Here is a 23,351-nt window from a genome sequence, read left to right as displayed (position 1 = left end):
CAGAAGTTGAAATCACAAAGACTGCGATGGGTTTTAGAAGTGCAGGGTGCTGTACATTCTTTTTTTAACACTACACATTTGATCCAGATCAGATAATCATTGTCACGCAGATACTCAAGATGCCAGTGCCTGCTCCATCTCTTACTTCTCCATAGGTTATGTTCATTTTAAATCTTGGTAAAGCACAAAATTGTACCCCCTCTTCCTAAAAAAATAAAGGCTGATGATATTATATAATCATAGTATCATTTGGTCAGTTACTGCTCAGAGACTTGACAGAAGATGTGGCCAGAACTAAACTAGAAAGCATTGTTGTTTAACATAGTCTTTATCCACCTGTCAAACTCTGCTGTTGTAGCTTTAAAACCTCATTTACATCAGGTGTGCAGGGACGCTAGGTTGTTGCTTTTGATGCCACTGTAGAGGTGACTGTCAGAGCCACGCCACTGTGTGGAGAGAGATAACACAGTCGGCAAAGCTAATCAGCACAGCACACTGTCAGCAGTCCCCTCCCCGAAGCCTTCTTTTTTCTCTTTACTCACTCTCTCCACTTGTCAACTGATTTATCCGACAAGAACCCCATTTTAACAACAGTGCCCCCACTAATTGCTCTATTTATTCTCTGTCGCCTGGTATTTGATTTCTGCAGCCTGTGTCCATCTGGCAAGGAACTAATGGGGACAAATGGTCGGAGTCAATTGCTGTTGCAAAAAACATGTCAACTTTAGCTTAGTTTTTTATAGTTTGAGTAGTTTTGTTGACGCTCAAACCATAAAAGTAACCAAAACATATTTTGGCGCATATTGAGAAAATGAGGTGTTCTTTTACTCACTCCCAAAAGGAAATATTTTTCCGGACATACGTATTTTTTGTCTGAGTGATTGGTACTTCCACTTTTTTGTACCCGTAGAGATTAACTCAATCTCAATCAAGTCATTTCTACACCAGAGAAGACCTTGGCATTGGAAAGTCAAATGATCTGGCTTCGAGTGCGTGACTCCAAAGTATAGCAGGGAAGTAATATTACACTAATCTCTTTAATTCGTGGTCATCCAGCCGTCATCTCTCCTCTCGGTTGTCGTCATTTTCCATCACATTAGCAATGGATAAAGAGCCAGCAAGAGAAGGCGGCTGTCCAATAACAAAAGAAGTGTGAAGTTCACTTGAGGTTCCCCCGGAGTTTAGCCTGCTGTTTTAAACCTTGTGAAATGTCGACAAACACTTTGTTCACACCGATGCTCAGGTTTACTTGTTTGGTTTTTTGCTTCACTGTCACAAGAGAGATGGTAAATTATAACTGTCAAGCCAAACTCAAACAACAGTGTTGCTTAAAAGAGGGTTTGGTATACCTCAGGGGGTCAACCCAGTTTCACTTGTTGCCGTTTCTGCGCTTCGACGCTTGTTTGGAGCTGAATGCGAACACTGTGACAGGTACATGGTGCACATCAGACGCGCTTTGTAAACTGACATATCTGACACAAGCTTGCGTTTTGTCTGGCTGTGTGTATGTATGTGTATGTGTATGTGTGTGTGATTCCAGGTTCTGGCTGATGCAGTCTCTCGCCTGGTGGTGGATAAGTTCAGTGAGCTGACAGAAAACTTCACCTCCCCCCATGCACGGCGAAAAGTCCTAGCAGGGGTCGTCATGACAACAGGTAGATTCGAGAGGGAAAGGTGGTTGGTGCTTTTATGCTTCCAAAATACGGCACTGACAGTCAATTCTCAAGTATTACTAAAAGGAAAATGTAGGTTGCAAGGCTCATAGAGAAAAGCTGACAATGTTTACAGTTCACGTATAAATTTGCTCCGTCTGATAATGTTTCACTGAGAAATGAATGGCCTATTTTTTTCAGCATATGCAACAACAGTTATGAGTTAAACAACAGCCACTGTTTTGTTTTCAATTCTATAACCAGTAGTGGAAATGCATTTACTGTAAGTACTGTACTGAAGTATTTTAGGTATTTGTACTTCCTAATTTCATTACTTTGCCTTTTTATACCTCACTGTTTTTTTTTTTATAAGCTCATCATATATGTTTGCATGTACAATCTTAATTTAGTGTCTAAATTAGGATTTTGCACGCAAAACAATATGATAATCTTAGAAAATATGATGCCTTGTTATAGATTAGACAACACAACAGTATATGAATTAGTTTAATATCTCCTCCTGACATGTTTTATGACATAACTAAGACAAACTCTGCTTTGATGAATAGTTTGTTTGACCAAAAAGTTTTAAACCGAAGTAAAAAATAACTTTTTCTTCCTCACTGAAAAAGCCTGAAACAATCTATGTAGATATTTTTCAAAAACTCAAACTATCATATAATAATACATTTTATTTGTAGAGCACTTTTCATTGAAAAGTCAATGCCAAAGTGCTAAATATCTTTGATAAAAAAATTTTTTTTAAAATGCTGGATACAAGACTCCTACTCCTCCTTTCTCCTACTTCATTGAAAAGTGGCTTCATGTTTCCACCTCCACATTTGTGTAAGCTGCATCATGGACCACAATTGGCTTACAAATTGTGTGATGTCACAAAATCATGCTCATACTGTAGGTACACGTGTTGAACTGAGATTTAAGGTGAGCACAGAGAAACCCCTTCAGCAGATGAATGTGAGAACAGTCACTCTGTCTGGACACCCTGCAGGGTTAGACAAGGACAATAGTTAGAGGTTGGATTTTAAAAGAAAAGAAAATGATCAATGTGACAGACAAGTTTGCAAAGGATTGCACTCTGTCCCATCAAGGCCATTAAAACACAATTTGGACCAGTGGCATATGTCCAGTATGTACTTTAAGAGTGTGTGTCCACTACCTGATATGTCTCTGTTCCCTCTTCCCCCAACAGGGACAGATGTGAAGGAAGCACAGGTAATATGTGTCTCCACGGGAACCAAATGCATCAACGGTGAGTACATGAGCGACCGCGGCCTGGCACTCAATGACTGCCACGCTGAGATAATCGCCCGACGCTCGCTCATCAGGTACCTCTACACTCAGCTGGAGCTCTTCCTCAGGTCAGTGGACGCTATCAATTCTGTTTAGTTTCTAGTGTCGGGAGGTTACTCGTATTGATTATTAGGGCTGAACGATTTTTCTGCCAGATATTGCCATTACGGTTTGATTTGCGTTTTTTTTTTTTTTTTTTAAAGTTTAGCTTAAGTTCAATATTGTCTGTGTAACAGATAAAACATGTCATGGAACATTATAACATGAGACACCAACAAAACTGCTCAGTATCTTTATGAGAGGAACATAAATATGACTTTCCAGCAATAACTGATATGTAACTATTATTCCAGCATTTATCTTACGAACAAACAGTAATTATAATAATAAAAAGAGGAATAAAAAATGTTAACCCAAATGTTAGACCAAACATTCAACTAAATATTGCACATTCGATTGATCGCGGCCTTCACAATTAGCTAATCAAATTCTTTCAAATCGCGATTCCGATTTGAAAACGATTTATCGTTCAGTCCTATTGATAATCTAATTATTGTATTTAGACTGCTCTTTGCTGTATCTAATTCTATCCATTTTAAGTGCAGTTAAATTAGCTATATTGCTGTTTGTTAGCCCCGAATTAAATGTGCCTATTGAATCTTCGTCCCAACCACAGCAAAGAGGACCAGCAGAAGTCGATATTCATGCAGTGTGACAAGGGAGGCTACCGGTTAAAGGAAAACGTTCAGTTCCACCTCTACATAAGCACCTCGCCCTGTGGAGACGCCAGGATCTTCTCTCCACACGAGGCCGGAGTTGAAGGTACACGGCGGTCGCAGTGCATCCGCTCGCTGCCTCACAACAGCCTCAGCTCAGCCGACATGTTTTTAATTTGGTCTTGTCTTAGTTCAGAATTCAGTTTCAGCAACAGCGATGTTGGGTTTTTTTAATTAAATTTGTAGGTTGTCCTTTTATCATTGGTTTCATTTAATTAGAATTTTATTCCGAATCCAAATACGCATTACTGACACATTTAAACAAGGCTCTAGTAATTAGAGCTTTTTGTCATTTGCTGTCTGTCTCTATCAGTCTTTCTCCCACACTGTCTGTCTGATTAACCTCCCTCTTACTCTTGTCAAAGTGTTTTCCATTGCACATGGCAGACTGAATAGAAAACAGCCACATTCAATTAGTCACTGAATAGATGGCACCTGCTGGTGGAACAGCAGAAAACATTGATAACATAATAATAAATAATAGGTCATGCTTTTGTAGAAAGCCATTTTTCCATTTTTCTTTTCTTGGAATCTGTTTTCTTATGTTTAGGGGCGTTTTGTAGATTTTTGCACATTAATAATCCATGATTTATTCTACACTTTTATGCTTTTATGTATGTATCTCTTTTTTATATTTCTCTCTTCTTGTTTTGTCTCACTCAGACCAAGGAGACAGACATCCCAACCGGAAAGCACGGGGCCAATTAAGGACCAAAATAGAGTCAGGAGAGGGCACCATCCCTGTGAGGTCCAGCAACACCATCCAGACCTGGGACGGGGTGCTGCAGGGGGAGAGGTTACTCACCATGTCCTGCAGTGACAAGATCGCAAGGTAGTTTGGTTCAAACCTAGTTCAGTTATAGCCCTTACAAAATGTGACTGCAGACACTGTTTGTGATTTCTATTATAGTAAAAATACTATGTAGTTAGTATTGTAAACCCTCAGCGACAGCGTTCAAAGTTGGCCCCTCCTCCCCGGCTTGGAGCCAGAGAGAGAGTGCAGCTGTGGTCAAGCGAGCTAGAGAGTGAATAAGAGAGGGAGCGCCGAACAAAGCAGTGAATCAGAGAAAAAAAACTTTATTTTCTGATTGTTTCACGGCAGTTATGTTCTGAAGCATAAATGAACACTCCCACGCCTCTGCGGAAAGGTGCCACATTGCTGGATTATGAGTGAATGCAGAGCTTCATCCTGTCTGTTTGTGTGTGTGTGTGTGTGTGTGTGTGTGTGTGTGTGTGTGTGTGTGTGTGTGTGTGTGAGTTAGACTCGTGCGTTGTTATTGGCTAGGGGTTACACACCCACGTAAGGCCCAGAGGTTTGCTGACGCCCATATACGTCCCACACACAGACAAATAAAAAGAAAATCGAAAAATACAGGCTGAGGGCAGGGTCTCTGCAGATACAGACACAGCCACATCACTTCAATCAGTACATTAGTTATTGAGTGGTGATTGAGTGGGGTTGTTTTTTGGAATAACAGCAGCTGTTTTGTTCTCTAGCCCTTTGTTGGACTAGAACACAGACTCCAGTTAACAAATCAAAAGAAGATTGTGTGTTTCCATAGATGGGGTGGCAGCTCAGATCTTTTCTTATGGAGTCTTCCCCGTTGGCCGATGACTTGATCCTACATGAATCATCTCTGCAACTAGCCCTGTAAATAAAACCAATACTGCCTAAGCTCCATAAAAAGGATGCAGCTGGACCGGTTTGAATAACAGCAGCTGTTTTGTGTTGTGTTGTTCTTCAAATTTCACAGAAAATCATTAAAGGAACGCTTGAACATTTTGGGAAATGTGTTTATTCACTTTCTTGCATTAGAGTTAGAGAGAAGATTGGCACTCTTGTGTCTATATACTAAATATAAAGGTACAGCAGGCAGCCATTTATCTTAGCTTAGCATAAAGACTGAAAACGAGGGAAAACAGCTAGTCTGGCTCTCTCCACAGGTAAATCTACCTAGCAGTAGGGATGTAACGGTATGAAAATTTAACCTCACGGTTATAGTGACCAAAATTATCATGGTTTTCGGTATTATCGCGGTATTTTTAAAAGTGTGTTCAATATGTTCAGAAAGCACTGATAGGCCTACACAAGCTGAAATTGATTCAAAAAGTGTAACAGTGTTTATTATATTACAAATATATAGGCAATAGGCTTGTAAAAACTATTGAAAACTGGCTGCTGAAACACTGGCCCGCTGTAGGGGGTCCGGTAAGAACTTGGACCAGAGATGTCTGACTTTGAGATCCAGGAAGATTTATTTACTACTCCAACATGAAGTTAACTATGAAGTTGTATATGACGTTACATGTGAAGTTGGATGTGGTTCTGAAATATAAGCAAATAATAATGCACATTAATAAGCATCTGACTTACTATGAACATTATTTACCATAACTAAATGTTATAGCCACCAGCATATAACAGAAACAATACTAAGAATTACATTCATTTCTCTGTAATAATTAACATAAATGTAACATATTCCTCAGTAACAAAAACTGAGAATAAGCCACATCTATTAAAGCACACATATCCATGACGGAGCAAACAGTGTAATACACCTTTAATAGCTAAGCACGTGGCTCCACAGCGCTAGGCTGTTTACTGGAGATTGCACGTTGCTAGCAAACACAACCTGAATATCAACACGTGGCTGCACAAATAATATTAAACAATCTGCAAATCTATCAGCTAGGCAATAAGAAACACAGCAACAGCAATATTATCAAGGCGATAATCTCTCTCTCTCAGCTGAAGCTGGGAAGGATTAAACACAGGGTTTCCACACCATGGTAATCCACCGCAATAATAAGGATATTTTAAATGAAAACATTTTTACCGTGGTTTACCGTTACACCGGTAATCGTTACATCCCTACCTAGCAGCCTTTCTAAAGCTCATTAATTAACACATTTAATCCGTTCAAAAATCTGCAACTTTCAACTTAAAATAAGCGAAATGTACTTGCTGTATATACTACACATTAATATGTTTCATTCTCATGTTATAACTTTATACCTAAAGCACACTTAGCCATATCGTTTCATGATATTCGTTGTATGCATTTTATTTACTCATACTGCAATAAATTGCATTATATCCTCGCTTTGTCATTTCAAGCCTATCATTTTCTTCAGGGAGTTTCAGGGACAGCTGAATTGATGGATCCTCTGTCCCTGGGGCATTTTTGCAGGCAGATCATAGCGTCTTTAGTCTCTGTCCATGTTCAAGGCAACACTGTGCCTCCCTTGTGACGAACGATAAAACTTCTCCATAACTCTTCTCTCAAGCCCCTTTTTTTCCTCCTCCTCCTCCTCCTCCTCTTCCTCCTCATCCGTCCAGGATTGTAATACCTTGCCTGAACGCACAGAGTGATTGAACGCACAGAGTGTATTTGATGAGGGAGATGTCGATTGAGTAGCGGACGCTGTTTGCACCGTGTTAGAAGTCTTGTTGCCCTTTCGGCATGTCAGAGCTGGTGCTAGCAATTCAGGTTTATGATTGCGGTTGTCCAAAGTGGAGCAATCCAAGTCAGTAGAGGACAAAATAGGTTGGAAGTCTTACATTTTGTCGTGTTTTTTTTTTTTTTTGGCCAAGCTTTACTAGAAAACACAGAAAAACATGATATATTTTAAAGTTGACTGCGGTTTGGAGTTGATATAGAGCATCAGAAAATCAAACCATTACAGTTAAGATAAGGGATTGGTATTATGAGTATATCTCTTCCACTGTGAGGGAAAGACTGCTATATGCAAGGCGTCTCCTTCTGCCCTCATGACACAGCTTTTAACCAGGTGAGAAATCTGCTGCCCACCTGCTTCTGCCCTCGTGTGAGTGATTGTTAGCTGCGGGCCTGCTATTTAATACAGCAACTGAATGGCACACTTTGACCATGCGTATAATGTTCCCTGCTTACACAATGTTTTCTCTCCTCTCGTTTTCCTTTGATTACATGCCCAACTCCACAGCTTCAGTGAGAACAAGCAGTTCTCTGCCTTTAGTGCTATTTGAATGAGCTCATTAACAAACAGCCAAAGCTCTTATGGGTTATTTCTCTCCGTTTGTCCTTTTTCCTCCTGTCTGTATATCTTTTAACAGCTGATCACGTAAACCTACTGACTTGTTTTTACCCTGTTCTTTGAATAAGATAAAAACAAAAGAAATACAGAGATGGTTGACAGGAATGAAATTGAATGCCTTCTGAAAACATAACTCCAAATGTGTGTGTGCTTGTTTGTGGTTCTTTCTATGTACTGCGTGTGCCTTTTAGAGTGTTTTCAGGTGTGTTTGTGTAACCCTGTTGTGATGAAAAAATGTGTGTGAGTTACTGCACAGTTTTATAAGGCTGTTTGACTGTGCTGAATGTGTGCTGAATGTGTGCTGAATGTGTGCTTCATGCTCGCAGCTATGCAATTTCGAGATTTCATTTTCACACTATATCACACACAGAATATTGCATATGGAGACAATGGCATCTCTGAGTAGCCTGGGGTCTTATGCTTGCATATTCCTCATTGTTCTGGGTCCATGTTGGTAATTTCACACACTCTCCAACAGTCTGCCTGAAGCGAAAAGGGAGAACGGGAAGAGCTCATCATCACGCTGTCAGTGTCTTGTTTTTTGGGTTTTTTTTTAGTGGTCCTTAATAGATAAAGGCTAATCTATATTTTTTTCAACGAATCCAACAAACTATGAATTCATCCTACTAACTTCTAGGATAATTTTATCAATGACAACAATAAGGTTATAAAAAGCAGGAAAGAAGTGGCAAATGAATTGAACTCCTATTTTGTAAATGTTGGGCCCAATTTGGCAAACTCTATTAATTGTCACAATCTTCAGGGAAAGGTGGACTCAAATGCAGAGAGCGCAGGCAAAGGTAAGTTGAGCAAAAGATTTATTTCTCAACATAATCCAAAAGGTGGTAGCAGTCAAAAATAGGAATCACAGGAAACAAGAACACTGAGACAAACCGGGTAGACTAACAAACAGAACTCCAAAACAGAAACAATGACCTGACTCAAGACAAGCGAAACACAAAGACTAAATACACACAGCAGGTGGAACACTTCAGGGCGGGGCAGGACAATCACAAGAGCGGGAACACATGAAGTAAAACCAGACAAGACAAGACAGAAAACCAGACTATCAAAATAAAACAGGAAACAGAACATACAGACACACACGGGAAAACAAGACAGGAACTACAGCTAGACAAGACAAGGGAGGAAATACGGGCTACAACAGAAAACAGAACAAATACACAACAAGAAAACAAGAACAGAAACTCAAAACTCAAAACCATGACATTAATAAAAGTAATGATCTACAACTTGAAGGTGGCTGGAATGGGGACAGTAAAGTGGTGCAGTGCATGGTTTGAGGAGAAGTGAGTGAAAATGAAATAAGATCAATTGTAGCAAAACAAACCAAAGAACGAGACATCAACTGATAGTGATGGGTTGGACGTGATTGTAGTGAAAAAAACTGTTGACTGTATACTGAAACCTCTTAGTTATATTTTCCATCTTTCCTTTTGTACAGGTATAGTTCCTGATAAGATGAAAACAGCAAAGGTCATCCCACTTTTTAAAACGGGAGATAAAGCCTGACCAACTATAGACCAGTGTCTCTGCTTTCACAATTTGTGCAAGCAAAGCAAGGTGCTTGAAAAATTGTTTATAAAAAAACTTTGTGAGAGTCTGTGTCCATGAGGGGAATAAAAACATTGTGAAAGTGAAATTATTGCATGTGTAGCCGAAGCCTCATATAGCTCATTCTGATGTGCCATTGAGCTCTATTTGTTGTCCAAAAAGTAATAAAAAAAGACATTGAGCAACACTGTTGCTCTGGGTGACACTTTTTTTTTTAATTACCATGAACATGGGCCCTATAGCTTTTTAGAGTCAATCCCATATACAGTACACCTTCCTGTTGCCGTAAATTGGTAAATACACCAAATGTGTGTTAATCGCACTTGAAAATAGGAAATGATTTAGCCTCTTTTTTTTTTTTTTTTAAACAAAAACTAAATATAAACTGTGTATTTGTGCAAGCCCTTCTCACTCCCACCTTGTCAACATACCTGATGCCTGGTCGTTGGCCCTCAGCGTCAGATACCAACACACAAGGCACCCTTTAGCGTCTGTTGGGACGCACCTAGTAAAGGACATCCGGCTGAAAATTGTGAATTCCGGCGGATTTTCCGGCTGCAACGGAGCAATCCCAGAAATGGAACGTCGTGGATATAGACAGGTCGCACCAGGCAGAGCAGCTGCTCGACCACAGCGCTGTAAGATGGCGTAGTATGAAGAGCAATTATGGTAGGGAGTAGTATTTAAGACCGAAAATCCGCTGAAGGAGGTAGGTTTGGGTGGTGGATAGGTCAAACAGCACAGGACTTTCACCCTGGGGTTTGACCGGGGTTTGTGTCCCGTTCTTGTCCCGTGGTTCACTTAAATGTACATTTTTTAACCCTAAACATGATTTTATCCTACATGTTGAAAACTGAGTGTCAAAAAGTGACATCAAAGGGGCTGGACCCAGAGAGTTAGGAAGTGACGGCAAGGGGTCCTGACCAAGCGTCTGTATGTTGACATTTATTTGTGGCTTTTGTTTTTGAAGATGTGTACTGTTACTGTACTGTTACTGTAGGAATAAATGAGCTTGGAGTTGAATGCCACACAGAGGGTACAGTGGAAACATACACCAACCTTTAGTCTTTAAGTCTTTCATCTCTATGGAACTTTTGCTCTCTCCCTTGGTCTACTCTCTCATTTTCCTTACCCCTCTCTGTCATCTTTCTCCCTTCCTCTCTCTCATATTTTCTCCACCTCCATCCCTCTTTCTTGTCTGTATCTGCTCTCTCTCTCTCTCTCTCTCTCTCTCTCTCTCTCTCTCTCTCTCTCTCTCTCTCTCTCTCTCTCTCTCTCTCTCTCTCTCTCTCTCTCTGAGTGGGTTGGTGCAGGCGATGCTTCACAGAGCATGTCAATGGGAAAATGACTGGGAAGAGATGGCTAATGACACAGCATAGAAATACAAAGAAGTTTGTGGAAAATGAAATTGGATACCTCAGAATGTATACAACTGTAGAGTTGTGATTGTGTGTGTGGTGGATTGCATTGGCTGGCTATGTACCAATATATATTTTTGCTTATGCGGCTGTATGTGTGTGTCCACTTATGCACGTACCACATTATCCTACAGGGTTTTTTTTTTTTGTATACTCAGTTCCCGAACGCTTTGGATGCTGAAGAAACTTAATCTCCTTTTCATGTTTGTCATACCGTCTCCGGGCACTTTTTAGGCTGATTACAATAATTTTCACTGTCTAATGTCAACCATTGAAAGTCATCCGGATTTTTGTAAAGCATATTTTCATGTTCAGGACAATAGGACAGTTTGTAATAACCATGAAAAAGGAGAAAAAAACATTGGTAGAAAAGCTGGTGTTACAGATACATATTGTGTTTAACAGTTAATGCTAATGCAACTGGCTGCTGTGGAATCTAGGTGTGCTTCATGCAACTTGTTTGAATGTGTGAACTAGATGTTTTTCTGATATTTATGAATGTGTATAAAGTGTTGAGAAGTAAACCAAGGTATTTGGCTTGGTCTGATGAGACTATTTGTCTTCTGAATAACTGTCTGTCTGTCTGTCTGTCTGTCTGTCTGTCTGTCTGTCTGTCTGTGTGTGTGTGTTTTGCAGGTGGAATGTGGTAGGCATCCAGGGATCTTTGATGAGCTACTTCACAGAGCCAATCTACTTCTCCAGCATCATCCTTGGCAGCCTTTACCATGGCGACCACCTCTCCAGGGCCATGTACCAGCGCATCGCAGATATCGAGGACCTGCCCCAGCAGTTCACCCTCAACAGGCCTCTTCTCAGTGGTGAGTGCCTACTTTGATGTGGACTAGATGGGGAAATAACATCAGATTTCTGCTGAAAGATGCTGACATGTTAACTTAACTTATTTGCGCATTGCCAGACCTTCCTCCACAGCGTAGCGGCAGAGGGTCTGGCGAGTCCACATGGGATGGGAGAAAAACATGCTCAGGTTTATTGGCATTTCTTTAAATCAATCACAGTCATCTTGGGCATCGGACGGAGCAACGGTGCCTCTGCAAAATAGCCTAGGAACTTGTTTTGGTGGAACATGTGTATGTCCAAAGGTTGTTTTTGTCGTGCAACAGAAAACTCAGATTGGACAGATAGTCTAGCTAGCTGTCAGATTTTTACCCTGCAGAGATCTGAGGAGCAGTTAACCATAGTCCTCATCAATCCACCGGAGTTTAAAATGTCAACACAAAGAAAGCGGAAGGAAACGGACATCCAGACGAAATGAGGGACATCTGGCAGAATTTCCGGCGGCACCTGAACAATCCCTGAAATAAAACGTCGATGATATACTGTAGACTAAACTTAACAAGACCTCAGGCTGAGGTAAAAGCATGATCATGTTCACATTGTCATGTTTTAAGGGGATCTCCTTGGTAATCTTCGGCAATCAAACTCTAGCTGTCTAAATATCAGAGAGAAAGACAGTAAACACATTCATCCTCCTCACTGGTCAGTCCACAGCATAAAGACAGCTGAGCTGACATTTACCTAGTTCCTGTGGAATTTGAATAGCTTTATCATTTTGTGTAAATTTCCAGCATTGGCTTGTCCTTTTAAAAAGGCCATATAGACCAGGGCTCCTGCTGTTTTTGTTGTTGTTTGTTGTATTTTCTATTTTTAGATGTAGCATTCATTTTTTGTCTTCTGGTTGTTCAGAAGAAGAAGTGTTAGGTTTGTCAAATTTTTTTTGCATAAATGACATTTGGTTCTTAAATGCACGATATGTAATTTTCTGCCGCATAGGGGTCTCTCAATCAAAACAATAACAAAAGACGGCGCAATGCCGTCATTGCAGTCAGTTTTTGTGTTAAAGGTGCTTTAAGCGATGTCACGTGTTTTTTAGGCTACAACATTTTTTGTCACATACAGCAAACATCTCCTCACTATCCGCTAGCTGCCTGTCCCCTGAACACTGTAAAAAAAAAAAACGTGGTCTCTGTAGATAGCCCAGGCTCCACAAACGCCAACAAAAACAAACTGCACCAACCTGCACCACCAAACATAACAAACAGTGTTCCAGCCAATAACCGACAAGAAGGATTTGGGGGTGGGGGTTGTGGGATTAGTGCGCGGAAGGGGGTGGGAGGGGACGGGATGAGGAGGAGGGAGGGGCGAGCTAGCCTCCGTTTTGTTTGTCAATACTAGGGTTGTGCCGATATCATCGTCCATCGTGATGGCTGGCCGACATCACAATGGAGAGCCACCATCGTGATGCCACGCGCCCCACCCTGTCAGACACACACTAATATCCTAGTCGCGGGCGCTGGACGGGAAATTAACAAATGCGTCGGTCTTAAACTAGCAAAGACATTTGCGTCAGGCTTTGTGCTGTGCTGCGCAGGGTGCAAGATGGGCCCCTTAAGTGGAAGCTACTTTTTTCCCCTCTACCTGCTCTACTCACTCTACCTGCTAGTAACGTCGGACACAGCGGTCTCGAGCAAGAGAGAATAAAGGGTTAACGTGGAACGCTATCACACTTTCCTTTCTCCCCTCATTGGACTAAGTTTGTCGACACTACTGTGTGTGTGCATCAATAAGTAAGTCTGATGTCCTGTAGGTACAGGACGATGTTATACAGGATTTATGAATGTACGTTAGCAACAGTAGGCTAGCTAATTCACGAGGGTGCTATTTTATGTGTGAGTTAATATTGCGCATCTGTTCATGTGCGCTGCAAGAGTTATGTTTCTGTTTATTGAATGCGTTATTCAGTGCAAACATAACCAAGAATGTAGTTTAATCTCAGTAATGATGGTATATTAGGTCCCACTGTACTGTCGTTATGCAGATCACGGACATCTGATTGACTTTACTGCACCATAGTTAGCTAAGTGAAAGTAGGTCAAGTTGTAAAAAACTGCCCCTACCAGCCCCCCCCCCCCCGACGACGATATCATCGTCCATCGCCATGTTTTACTGTAAGCATCGTCAACTGCCAATTTAGGGGACATCGCCCAACCCTAGACAATACTTCGAACATCAACAAGAAGTGACGTCACTCAACATCGCTTAGAGCACCTTTAACTGCTAGAGTTTCGCAAGTCATACATTTTAACAAATAAGAATAACAGCACAGGACAACAGCAAAAACTACTTCAAATAAATCATAAAGTGATGCTTCTCACAGGGCCTGGAGTTATATGCAGCTCCCCCTGCTCCTCCTCCCTGGTTGCTCTCTAAATGTCGGGTAAAAGAGATAATAGTATGGGGTTATTAACCTTTTCCGCTTTAGAGAGTTTTTAGCGGTGAAGGGCTGTGGCGTTAGAGCGCTGAGGATTTCATCCCCTTTAAATCATCTTCTGCCACAAGTGCTGCCAAATGGAACCGACAAGCTTAATACACACACTCACACACACACACACACACACACACACACACTCTCACACACACACACACGCACACACACACAAAGAGCAAGACACCGGGATTTATAGCATCCATATATCTTCCATTTATGCTTTAGATACAGTGGAGGCTGATGCCCAGTAGTGTGCTGAAAGAAAGCAGGCTCTGACCTCATAGTCCCCCTGGGTGGATCGTATTTTGTCTCCACTCAGTAGCAAAAACAAAAGAAAAGCAAGGAAAAAGTTGCTGTTAGAGCTGTGGGAGTAGCTGTCATTTGAAAGAATGGGTTACCATGTTTGGTACCTGATCCATTGTTTAATACATCCATGCAGTAGGGTAGCAGGTGGTTAAGTTCCTGTGTGTCTCCCACAGAAGCTTTGGAGGACAGAGAAAGAAAATAATTATCGTATTACAGTCCCTTTTTCTGCTTGAAAGCTTGAAGACATTTTATGTGTTTAGGGTCTTTTCCCAACACGTTGGGAAAAGGGTTCTTAAAATGTGGACAGTGCTGCGACAGGAAAACATTTTATCCAGTATTTTAGTCTGGGATAACATATCGCTGTCCTGTGATAACCTCCAACATGTCAACTTGTTTTCAGCTGTGTGGCAATGTATTTTTCTGGTAATCTTATTGAGTATTTACATGGTGTATTCAGGTTAATAAGAAGCAGGATTTTCACAACCCATAAAGGAATGCTGAAGCTTATCCGATTACCTTAAAATCATGAAATTATTTACATGTTTTTGGATGGATACATGTTTTTGTTTTGGACGGCAGCAATCAGTTTTGGCTCGTTGTGCTGCTCAGTCTTTTACCCTCATTTGTTTTTGATTCCAGGTATAAGTAATGCAGAGGCCAGGCAGCCGGGCAAGGCGCCCAACTTCAGTGTGAACTGGACGGTGGGGGATCAGGCCCTGGAGGTGATCAATGCAACCACAGGCAAGGACGACATGGGTCGCGCTTCACGTCTCTGCAAGCACGCCCTCTACAGCCGCTGGGTGCGCCTGCACTCCAAGGTAGATACACTGCACTCGGGTGTTACGAAGCATTTTAGTTTCCGTCCATATTCTAAAGCACTTTTACACCCAGACATATTCATCAGTAATGTGGGCTGCTGTCGTTTTGGTCACATTCCATTGGCTTACCATCCAGCCCAGGTTTTGTTGAATCAATCATATGTTTGGATAACAATTGAAGAATTTGCAAACTGCTCCTGTGTGACCCAGCTGCAGCATGTCACGTTAAGCTGCCTGAAGCAAACCTGAAGTTTCAAATCGTACTTCCTTGAAAAGCTGGATTAAGTAGAAGGAGCTGGGGTACCCACCTGTAGGGCATCACTGAGAGATCTTTTAGGTCAAACAGGACGTTGAATTCCAGCAGTAGCATGATGATTGTTCCTAGACCACATACCGAGATCTAAAACAACTAAAACAACTTTTTGCATTAAATCACATTTGGTTCTTAAACGCACCGATATAGCCGGCCACCGTCAATCCTGCCTACTGAAATGAAAAATGTCGCTGGCAGATCTTACCAGCTGACTTAACCCTCCTGTTGTCCTCGGGGTCAAATTTGAGCCATTTTCAAAAAGTTTTTATATCAGAAATTTGGGTTTCCTTCAACCAAATTGTCAAAAAAAAATAGCGTTGTATGGAACCATCCACGTTATTTTTTTGGATGTTGATCAGTTCACTATTTTCATTGAATTTGGGTGTTTTATTTCATTTTATATCATTTGAAGAAAAAGAAAAATTGATTAAAGAACACTGAAAAAAGTGACAGAAATGTAGGGGGAAAAATGTTCCCAAAAAAAACGTCCCAAAAAAACGCAGAAAAAAACACCAAAGACATTGGAAAAAGTGACAAAGAACTTCGGGAAAAGTGAGAAAACATCAAAAAGTGACAAAAAATGCCAGAGAAATCTTCAAAAACTTGGTCAAAACAACAACAAAAATGTCCAAAGAACTTTGGGAAATGTGACAAAAGTGTCTGGAGGTTTTAACTTTAAATTTTGACCCAGAAAAACTAAAGGTTGCATGGTCTATGCCATAGACCACACAACATGTGTTGTCTTCCCATAGACTCTATGGGAAGACAACACAAACATGACAGTTTCCAGCTGACTCATTTCAAATAAAGAATCTTGTAAAAGTGGGTCTTAATATGCATATCATGGCTACTTACCTTGATATCATGCTAGAAAAAAAAAACATGATTGTTCCCAGACCCCATACAGAGATCTGCTTAATCAAATATGAACTGAAACGTCAACAATTGACACTGTAGGTGAAAGTTAACGTCTGGAAACGTTTGGAAAATAAAAAGCGCCATTCAGAACTGTGTTGCTACTGTCTTTCTCCATCATGCCTGCAGCCTGCAGCAGGAGGAAGTATCGCAGCTTGATGATAAGTAACGGTGCGGCAAAGGGTCAAAATAGTAGCCTGTTAGGCATGACGCGAGGCCGAGTGAAGTGTAAAATAAATGAATAAATGCCGGCATGCGATTAATGCGATTTAAAAAAAATGAACGCGTTATGCTCGGCCCTTAATAGCATCGCGATTAACGCGTTAATGCTGACAGCCCTACTTTAAACCAATCACAATCATCTTGGGCGGTGCTAAGCGCCGGCCAGAGCCACGGTGCCGCTGCCAAATGAGGGACATCCGGCATAAGTTCCGGCGGCACCTGAACAATCCCGGAAATTAAACGTCATCGATGTAGACTAATAGCGATTAGACCGAGCTGCAGTCAATGTCATGAGCTGTACATACGCACTTAGAAAAATCAGCCAGAGCTTAACCTCTCTTCCCTCTTTCCCTTTTTCAGCTGTCATCCATCTTGTGGATCAAAGTGCTCAAGCCCAGCTCTTACCATGAAGCCAAGCAGGCCGCCACAGAGTACCACTCTGCCAAGCAGGCGCTCATCAAGGCCTTCCACAAGGCTGGCCTGGGGGCCTGGGTCAAAAAGCCCATTGAGCAAGACCAGTTCACCCTCTGCTCCTGAGGGAGTCAAGTGACCAAAGCCGGGATTCCTAAACCCCCCCCCCCACACCACCACCACCACCACTCCTCCCACCCCCCACCCCCCAACCCAGGGCTGAAAGCGAGAAAGCCCCCTATTAACAACCAGCCCACAGAGACACTTACTTCCGTCCGGTGTGTCGGCGCGCACGTGCACTTTGTACTCGTGGAAACAAACGTGCGTAGTTTCACAAACCGTTCATAGCTCATCATTCTTATTCCTCAGAGGACCTCAGCCTCACCATGTCTTTTCTCATTATGTTGATTTTTGTCCATTTTGATTTTAATGGATGTTTTAATGGTGTTTTTTTTTCATCTTACTTGTTTTCTGTTTTAAAACTGGAATCCATGTTTTTTAATGCCGTTGATGTGGAAGTTAAAATTATGCAGTTGTGTCTATTTTCTGGATCAACGAGTGTAGCCAGTTTAGGGTGAAATGTAGCCGAGAAAACACATGATCTTTGTTAACTAAAAGCAATGTGTATGGACCTGGAAAAACAAATCTACTTGCTAAAATGAATGACTTTTGACGAACTTTAATTTAAAGATGCATAAATCTTCAGGATGTAAATCTAGTGCTGAAAAAAAGTAAGAGAACATAAAATAGTTATATAACTTTTAGTGTGTGTTACTTGGTCCGTTCCTTAGATGAGACTACATGTTCTTAGATCCTGTATTAAAGATGAAAAATGTTCCAAAATATTGTGACCCTGTTTGATTCACTGACTGGAAAGAATATACCGTACAGGCCAGGAGTCATAGAAGTTTAGTACACTTTTTGTTGATTTTTTGTCTTGTTCATTAATTCGTGCATATGTTCTGTAAGTTATATTATGTCACTCTCATTTCATACTTGAACAATGGGGGGGAGTGTCATGTTGAGAGCATCGCAGCCTCATCCCCCCACACCCCTCTCCGACTCCTCCCCTCGCCTGGGTCTTGGGACAAGCTTTGGGAGGTGCTGCACGTTGTATTTTTCCTTGATCTTAAGCCATGGCTTTGCATGGGAACTGAACTGAGAGGCCTACAGAGCAGAAAACACACAGTGGAGAGCCCTGTGCGCCCATCAGTGAATGATTTTGAATGAATGCCAGCATCTTCCTCCACAGGCAGCTTTGAATCTTTGTCTCTATTTTCTAGATTTCTTGTGATTGTTGGTTTATTTGTTTTAGGGGGGAGGGATGGGGACAGTTTTTGTTTTTCTTTAAGTTGGGCATTTTAGGATTGGGGATACTACTGCAGTGAAAATGGTGATACACAGACCTCTCAGATCTTGTCACTTTGTTGTGGCAGGGATCCATGATAGCTGTCAATTGAACTATTAGTAGAAGGCATGGTCTATGTGCTGTAGTGCCACAGACAGTACGTGAAGTTACATTCACTGGATGCCACATTATGCCAGTCTGTAGTGATAGTCTGAAATTTAAACATGTCGTAACCCCTCCACATAATTCTCAGCGAGAGGAACAGTGACGTGCCACGAACAGACGTATGCTAATATCTGCGAAAAACTCTTACCAGTAGGTTACAACCAAATGTATTACAGTGTGATGCCATTTTAGTCGTCCTCTCTTTTCCATCTACAGGAACATGTTAGTAGTTCAAGAGCACCTCTGTGATCTGACCTTTACACCCTGAGTGCATAAATGTCCTCGTGTTTGCAATTTGTAAATGAGGACAGGACATGTTTCTAAGTAACTGCAGTTAATTCCTTTTCCCAGCAGTAGGAAATGTATGTGCGTTTGTGTGTGCAATCTACAGTATGTGTGTGCTCAGACGTCTATACTCTGTGGAATCTTCACCAAAGATGATGTCCATGTGTGTTTCTGCCCCTGTATTTTTCCACTATTTACTTTTGATTTCTACAGAAACTGTGTATTCCATTCGATACAGGGGACATTTGATTGTCAGGCTTCTTCTTTAGTGCATCTCTAGCTGTCAGTGGCCACGTGTATATTGTGACCTGCGATCATCATTGCTGCAGTAAAAGTAGTTCTCTGTATATAAGGAACAACAAAAAAGTCTGTTCCCTGTACAATCAGTTCATCCCATCCTAACAACAGTGTTGACTCTTTCCCTGTTGCTGGGATTGTGAAGATGTTGATGTAAAGTATTAGTGGTTCTCTGTGACTCACTGGGCACCATAAAGCATGGCACTAACACTGCCGGGGTTAACAGGCTTCATCCCCATTGTAGCCACCAATGTTTAAAAAAAAAAAAGAAAATGCACTGTAAGGTGCCTCAGCTAAAAGTGGCATCCACAAGCTGGCACATGTGATGTCATATACTGTATGTACCCTTTTCTTTTTTTACTTCTATTTCAGTCAGTATTAGATAAGCAGGAAAGGGGATTCCACCAGAGTTGAATTACTAGAATATTTGAAATGTGGATCACAGACCCCCCCCCTCCCCCCCAACAGGTAGACCTAGACCAAAGTCATGAGCAATACTCCTGATGTGTCCTTTAATGTCACCCCGTCACAAACAGGAGTCTGAAGTTTCCCTCCCCCTCTGCCCCTCCAGTCTTTGTTCTTCTCCTGTTCCCTCTCTCTGCAAAGCTGTCTGAGCACCAACACACACCCCAAAGACTGCCTGCTTCTAGAGATTTTTCTTCTTCTTTTGACTGCACTAAAGATGTCAACTGATGATGTCATGATAAAAAACCGTCCCCGTTTATGGATTGGATGGCAACTATCACAGCAAGAAACTGAACTGCTTCCGCTTAACCCTTTGTGAATCCTCGATGATGGCCAGTGCCCCACCTCCCCCCACCCCCCGCCCTGCAGCAGTAGTGGATTCTCTCTTTTATTTTTATTGTTCGGTGACTCCCAGAGTGGTCAGTGTTCTTCCACTCTGAGTTTCAGAGCCACCGCTCCCCGTTCTCCCTCTCTCCAGTTGTCCGATGTGTGAAAAACTCCACCAACAAGCAAACCCACCCCCTTGCATGTACTACCAACACTGAAGCTGCACCTAGCATGATGACAAACTTTTAAAGGACTCGAGTAGAAAAAACAAAACAGCTAAAGATATATATATAAAATGAACAAAAAAGAATAAAAGAGTTCTTAGTTTACTTTTGCACATGGCTGGAATTCTTTCTTATCACATTGTGTGTGTGTGTGTGTGTGTGTGTGTGTGTGTGTGTGTGTGTGGCTGTTAAGAATTGAGAAAATTAAATGTGCAGACTGAATGCTTCAAGATGCTTTGGGATTTCATTTATCCACGTATAGTAACTGTTTTGTGTGTACTAAATGAAGACTGAAATGATTTGCATCATCACCCTGATGCTTTGTGGCTGCTTTACCACACTTAACCTTTATTTTAAGATAAAGATTTTTTATGAGGGTCATCATGACAGAATTAATGCATTCTCTCCCTTCAGTTTGCCGAAATAGCCATTGCTGTGATTGGAACAAGGATGTGATGAAAGCAGATGTCCTCAGTGGTGGAAAACGTAGGCTATTTAGATCCTTTACTCAAGTAAAAGTATTAATAAAACAATGTCAAAGTATCAGCAAAATGTACTTAAAATAGCAAAGGAAGAGTACTTGTTCTGCCTATTTCAATATGCTACAGTGTTATTATTATTACATTATTAGATTGTTTATACTGATGCGTCAATGCAAAAGCAGCATTTCACTGTTGTAGCTGGTTGAGGTGGAACTGTTCTATACAATATACAGTTAGGTAGTTTGACACAAGTGGATCCTAAGATAGGGGTCAGGCCCCCTCCCAAGGGTCTCAAGCTAAATCTAAGGGCTCAGATGATTACTAGGGTAGGAAATATAATTTGCTACACAAATTTGCATTCACTTTTTTCATTTATTTCTTAAATGTTGGGAGCCACTGGGTACATTTTTTATTGTATGTAGTGGAATTCATTTCCCTCTGAAATGTAGTGAGGTAGAAGTATAAAATAGCATAAAATGGAACGTACCTCAAAATTGTACTTAAGTACAGTACTTGACTCTCCACCACTGGACGTCCTTACTGTATGCACACCCACCCACTGGACAGCATGGACTTAGAAGAGCAACAGATCGTTGGCGTCTGCAATAATCAACAACGCGGCCAGTGTGGATGATGACATGTAAATGTAAGGACGGTAAAATAGCTTTCATAAAAAAGTAATCGTCAACAAATTGTACAGTACATACCTGAACATTTCAAACATACAGTACATTAGCTTCAGAGATGTTCCCCTACTATTTTTTCCTTTCCGAAACCAATTTTGATACCTGAACTTGCGAATTGGCAGTTACAGAGTATATATCTATATAATTATTATGTTTTAACAGCTGTATATTACTATCCCTGTATGCATATGATATGGTTGCTATCATTGTTGGCATGTCTTAGGTTAAACCCCATACAAAGAATGAATGCCATAGAACTTTTTTATTGTCTACATTGTCAGTCATAAGGGAAAAATACATAAATAAACTACTTTAAATGGTATTGGATTGGTGCATAGACTCCCGTACTTGCCGATACAGATGCCAGCATTTTAGGCAGGTTTAGGCATTTCCGGTACTGTTATCGGTATCGGAAGAAATCTAATTAGCTCTATAGGAGTTTTCAACGTGGTTGTAATGCAGCTTGATGTGTCACTCTGTTTGACTGAAGTTATCCATCCAGCGCTACTGAAGATCTCTATTGGTGCAGGAAAGTCGATACAGAAATTATTTATTATTATTATTATTATTAATTATATATATATTTATTTATTTATTTATAATTATTTAAATGCATACTGTCATCATCGTTAGAATCACTTCAGGATCTCTGCATCTGGAACATTTGTTTATTAATTAATTACACAAGTGCTCATCCTGAAATAGTCTGAAATATATATTACGAATATATTTCTTGCAGTTGTCACATTCCATGTTTAGTAGAGAAGCTCGTTGCTGAGAGGAACATTTTAGCAGACACCATTTGCAAAAGTGTTTGGTGTCAATCAGACTCAAGGTAAGGTTGAATTAGTCAGACGGAAGCGTCTCATGCATTTTACTGCTGCTTTTAATCTTCAACTCACACGGAGTCAGTCAGGTCGTCAAGATTTCTGTGTTTGTGTGTGTGTGTGTGTGTGTGTGTGTGTGTGTGTGTGTGTGTGTGTCTTTACAGTACTTAGGGTAAGGAGTAAAAAAAAAACTAGATGTAATCACCAACACATTTATAATACTTTAAGATCTTTAATTGTTTGTCAATCTGAAAGAAAATTAGTACTTTTGAATACGACTATGTATTTTAATAATGTTGACTCACTATAATTTGACCTAGCTTGCGATCACTGTATAACATACTGAACACCAACCTTCAAGCTATCCTCAAATTCCATCAATAAATTAAGATCTGAGAAAGGTTTGTAATATTAAACAGTAAAAGGTAGAAATCATGGCGGACATGTTGTCCATAGAGAATATTTTCCAAAGTGTGTGTATGTGTGTGTGTGTGTGTGTGTGTGTGTGTGTGTGTGTGTGTGTGCGTGCGTGCGTGCGTTTGAGTGTGTGTGTGTGTGTGTTCAAAACTCCATTGACATGATGAAAGCTCATGAAAGTGCAGACTCAAACAGTCATAACATAACAGCCTGGACCAAAACATGTTAGACACTCTCGTCTTCAATAATTCAGCACCCATCTGTTGAGTCTTAACAGCCACTTACATAACATTAATCACATCGATCAGGAAACATGTTCTACATTTAACACCATATATTGTTTACAATAGCCAGTAGCCATGTATGCCTTGTGTAAATTATTTGTGTCAGACATTGTATTGGCTTGTGTTAAATATCAGCTTTGTGGAGTTTAAAAGCGACATTTAACATGTAAAAAAACATAGGCAAATATCATTTTTATATTAATAAATATGTGACACGCACACCTTATTTGATCAAAATTATTCTGATGATGCACTAAAGCAAGCATAGTAAAAAGTGACTTCTCTGAAGTTATTATTGGACCCGGGTCTGAAGTGCTTAGTGAATGCAGTCGACTGCGCCATTTTGTGGATTATCTATCACGCTGTGAACTGTTAAAATGAGTATATTCCTATAAATATTTAAAGTATTCACACATTTTCAACAAAATCGCCATGCTAGATTTTATGTTTAATAGAAACCA

At 40.8% G+C, this 23,351-nt stretch overlaps 1 protein-coding gene across 2 annotated transcripts in view; it reads left to right on the top strand.

Moving 5' to 3' along the window:
* Positions 1–19,923, top strand: part of adarb1b (adenosine deaminase RNA specific B1b) — a 135,952-nt gene extending 116,029 nt beyond the window's left edge. For both annotated transcript variants that reach the window (XM_031291590.2, XM_031291580.2), the window contains 7 exons: positions 1,541–1,655; positions 2,863–3,031; positions 3,640–3,785; positions 4,403–4,571; positions 11,449–11,630; positions 15,044–15,222; positions 17,033–19,923. In XM_031291590.2, the coding sequence (XP_031147450.1) occupies positions 1,541–1,655; positions 2,863–3,031; positions 3,640–3,785; positions 4,403–4,571; positions 11,449–11,630; positions 15,044–15,222; positions 17,033–17,209 (1,137 nt within the window). In that variant the 3' untranslated portion in view covers positions 17,210–19,923. The remainder of the gene's footprint in view (positions 1–1,540; positions 1,656–2,862; positions 3,032–3,639; positions 3,786–4,402; positions 4,572–11,448; positions 11,631–15,043; positions 15,223–17,032) is intronic.
* The last annotated feature ends 3,428 nt before the right edge of the window (positions 19,924–23,351 follow it).

This window comes from Sander lucioperca, chromosome 8, assembly GCF_008315115.2.
Source record: "Sander lucioperca isolate FBNREF2018 chromosome 8, SLUC_FBN_1.2, whole genome shotgun sequence".
In the NCBI taxonomy this organism is placed as follows: Eukaryota; Metazoa; Chordata; class Actinopteri; order Perciformes; family Percidae; genus Sander; species Sander lucioperca.
Note: the sequence above shows the minus strand (reverse complement) of the source record. Positions and strands in the feature narration are given on the sequence as shown.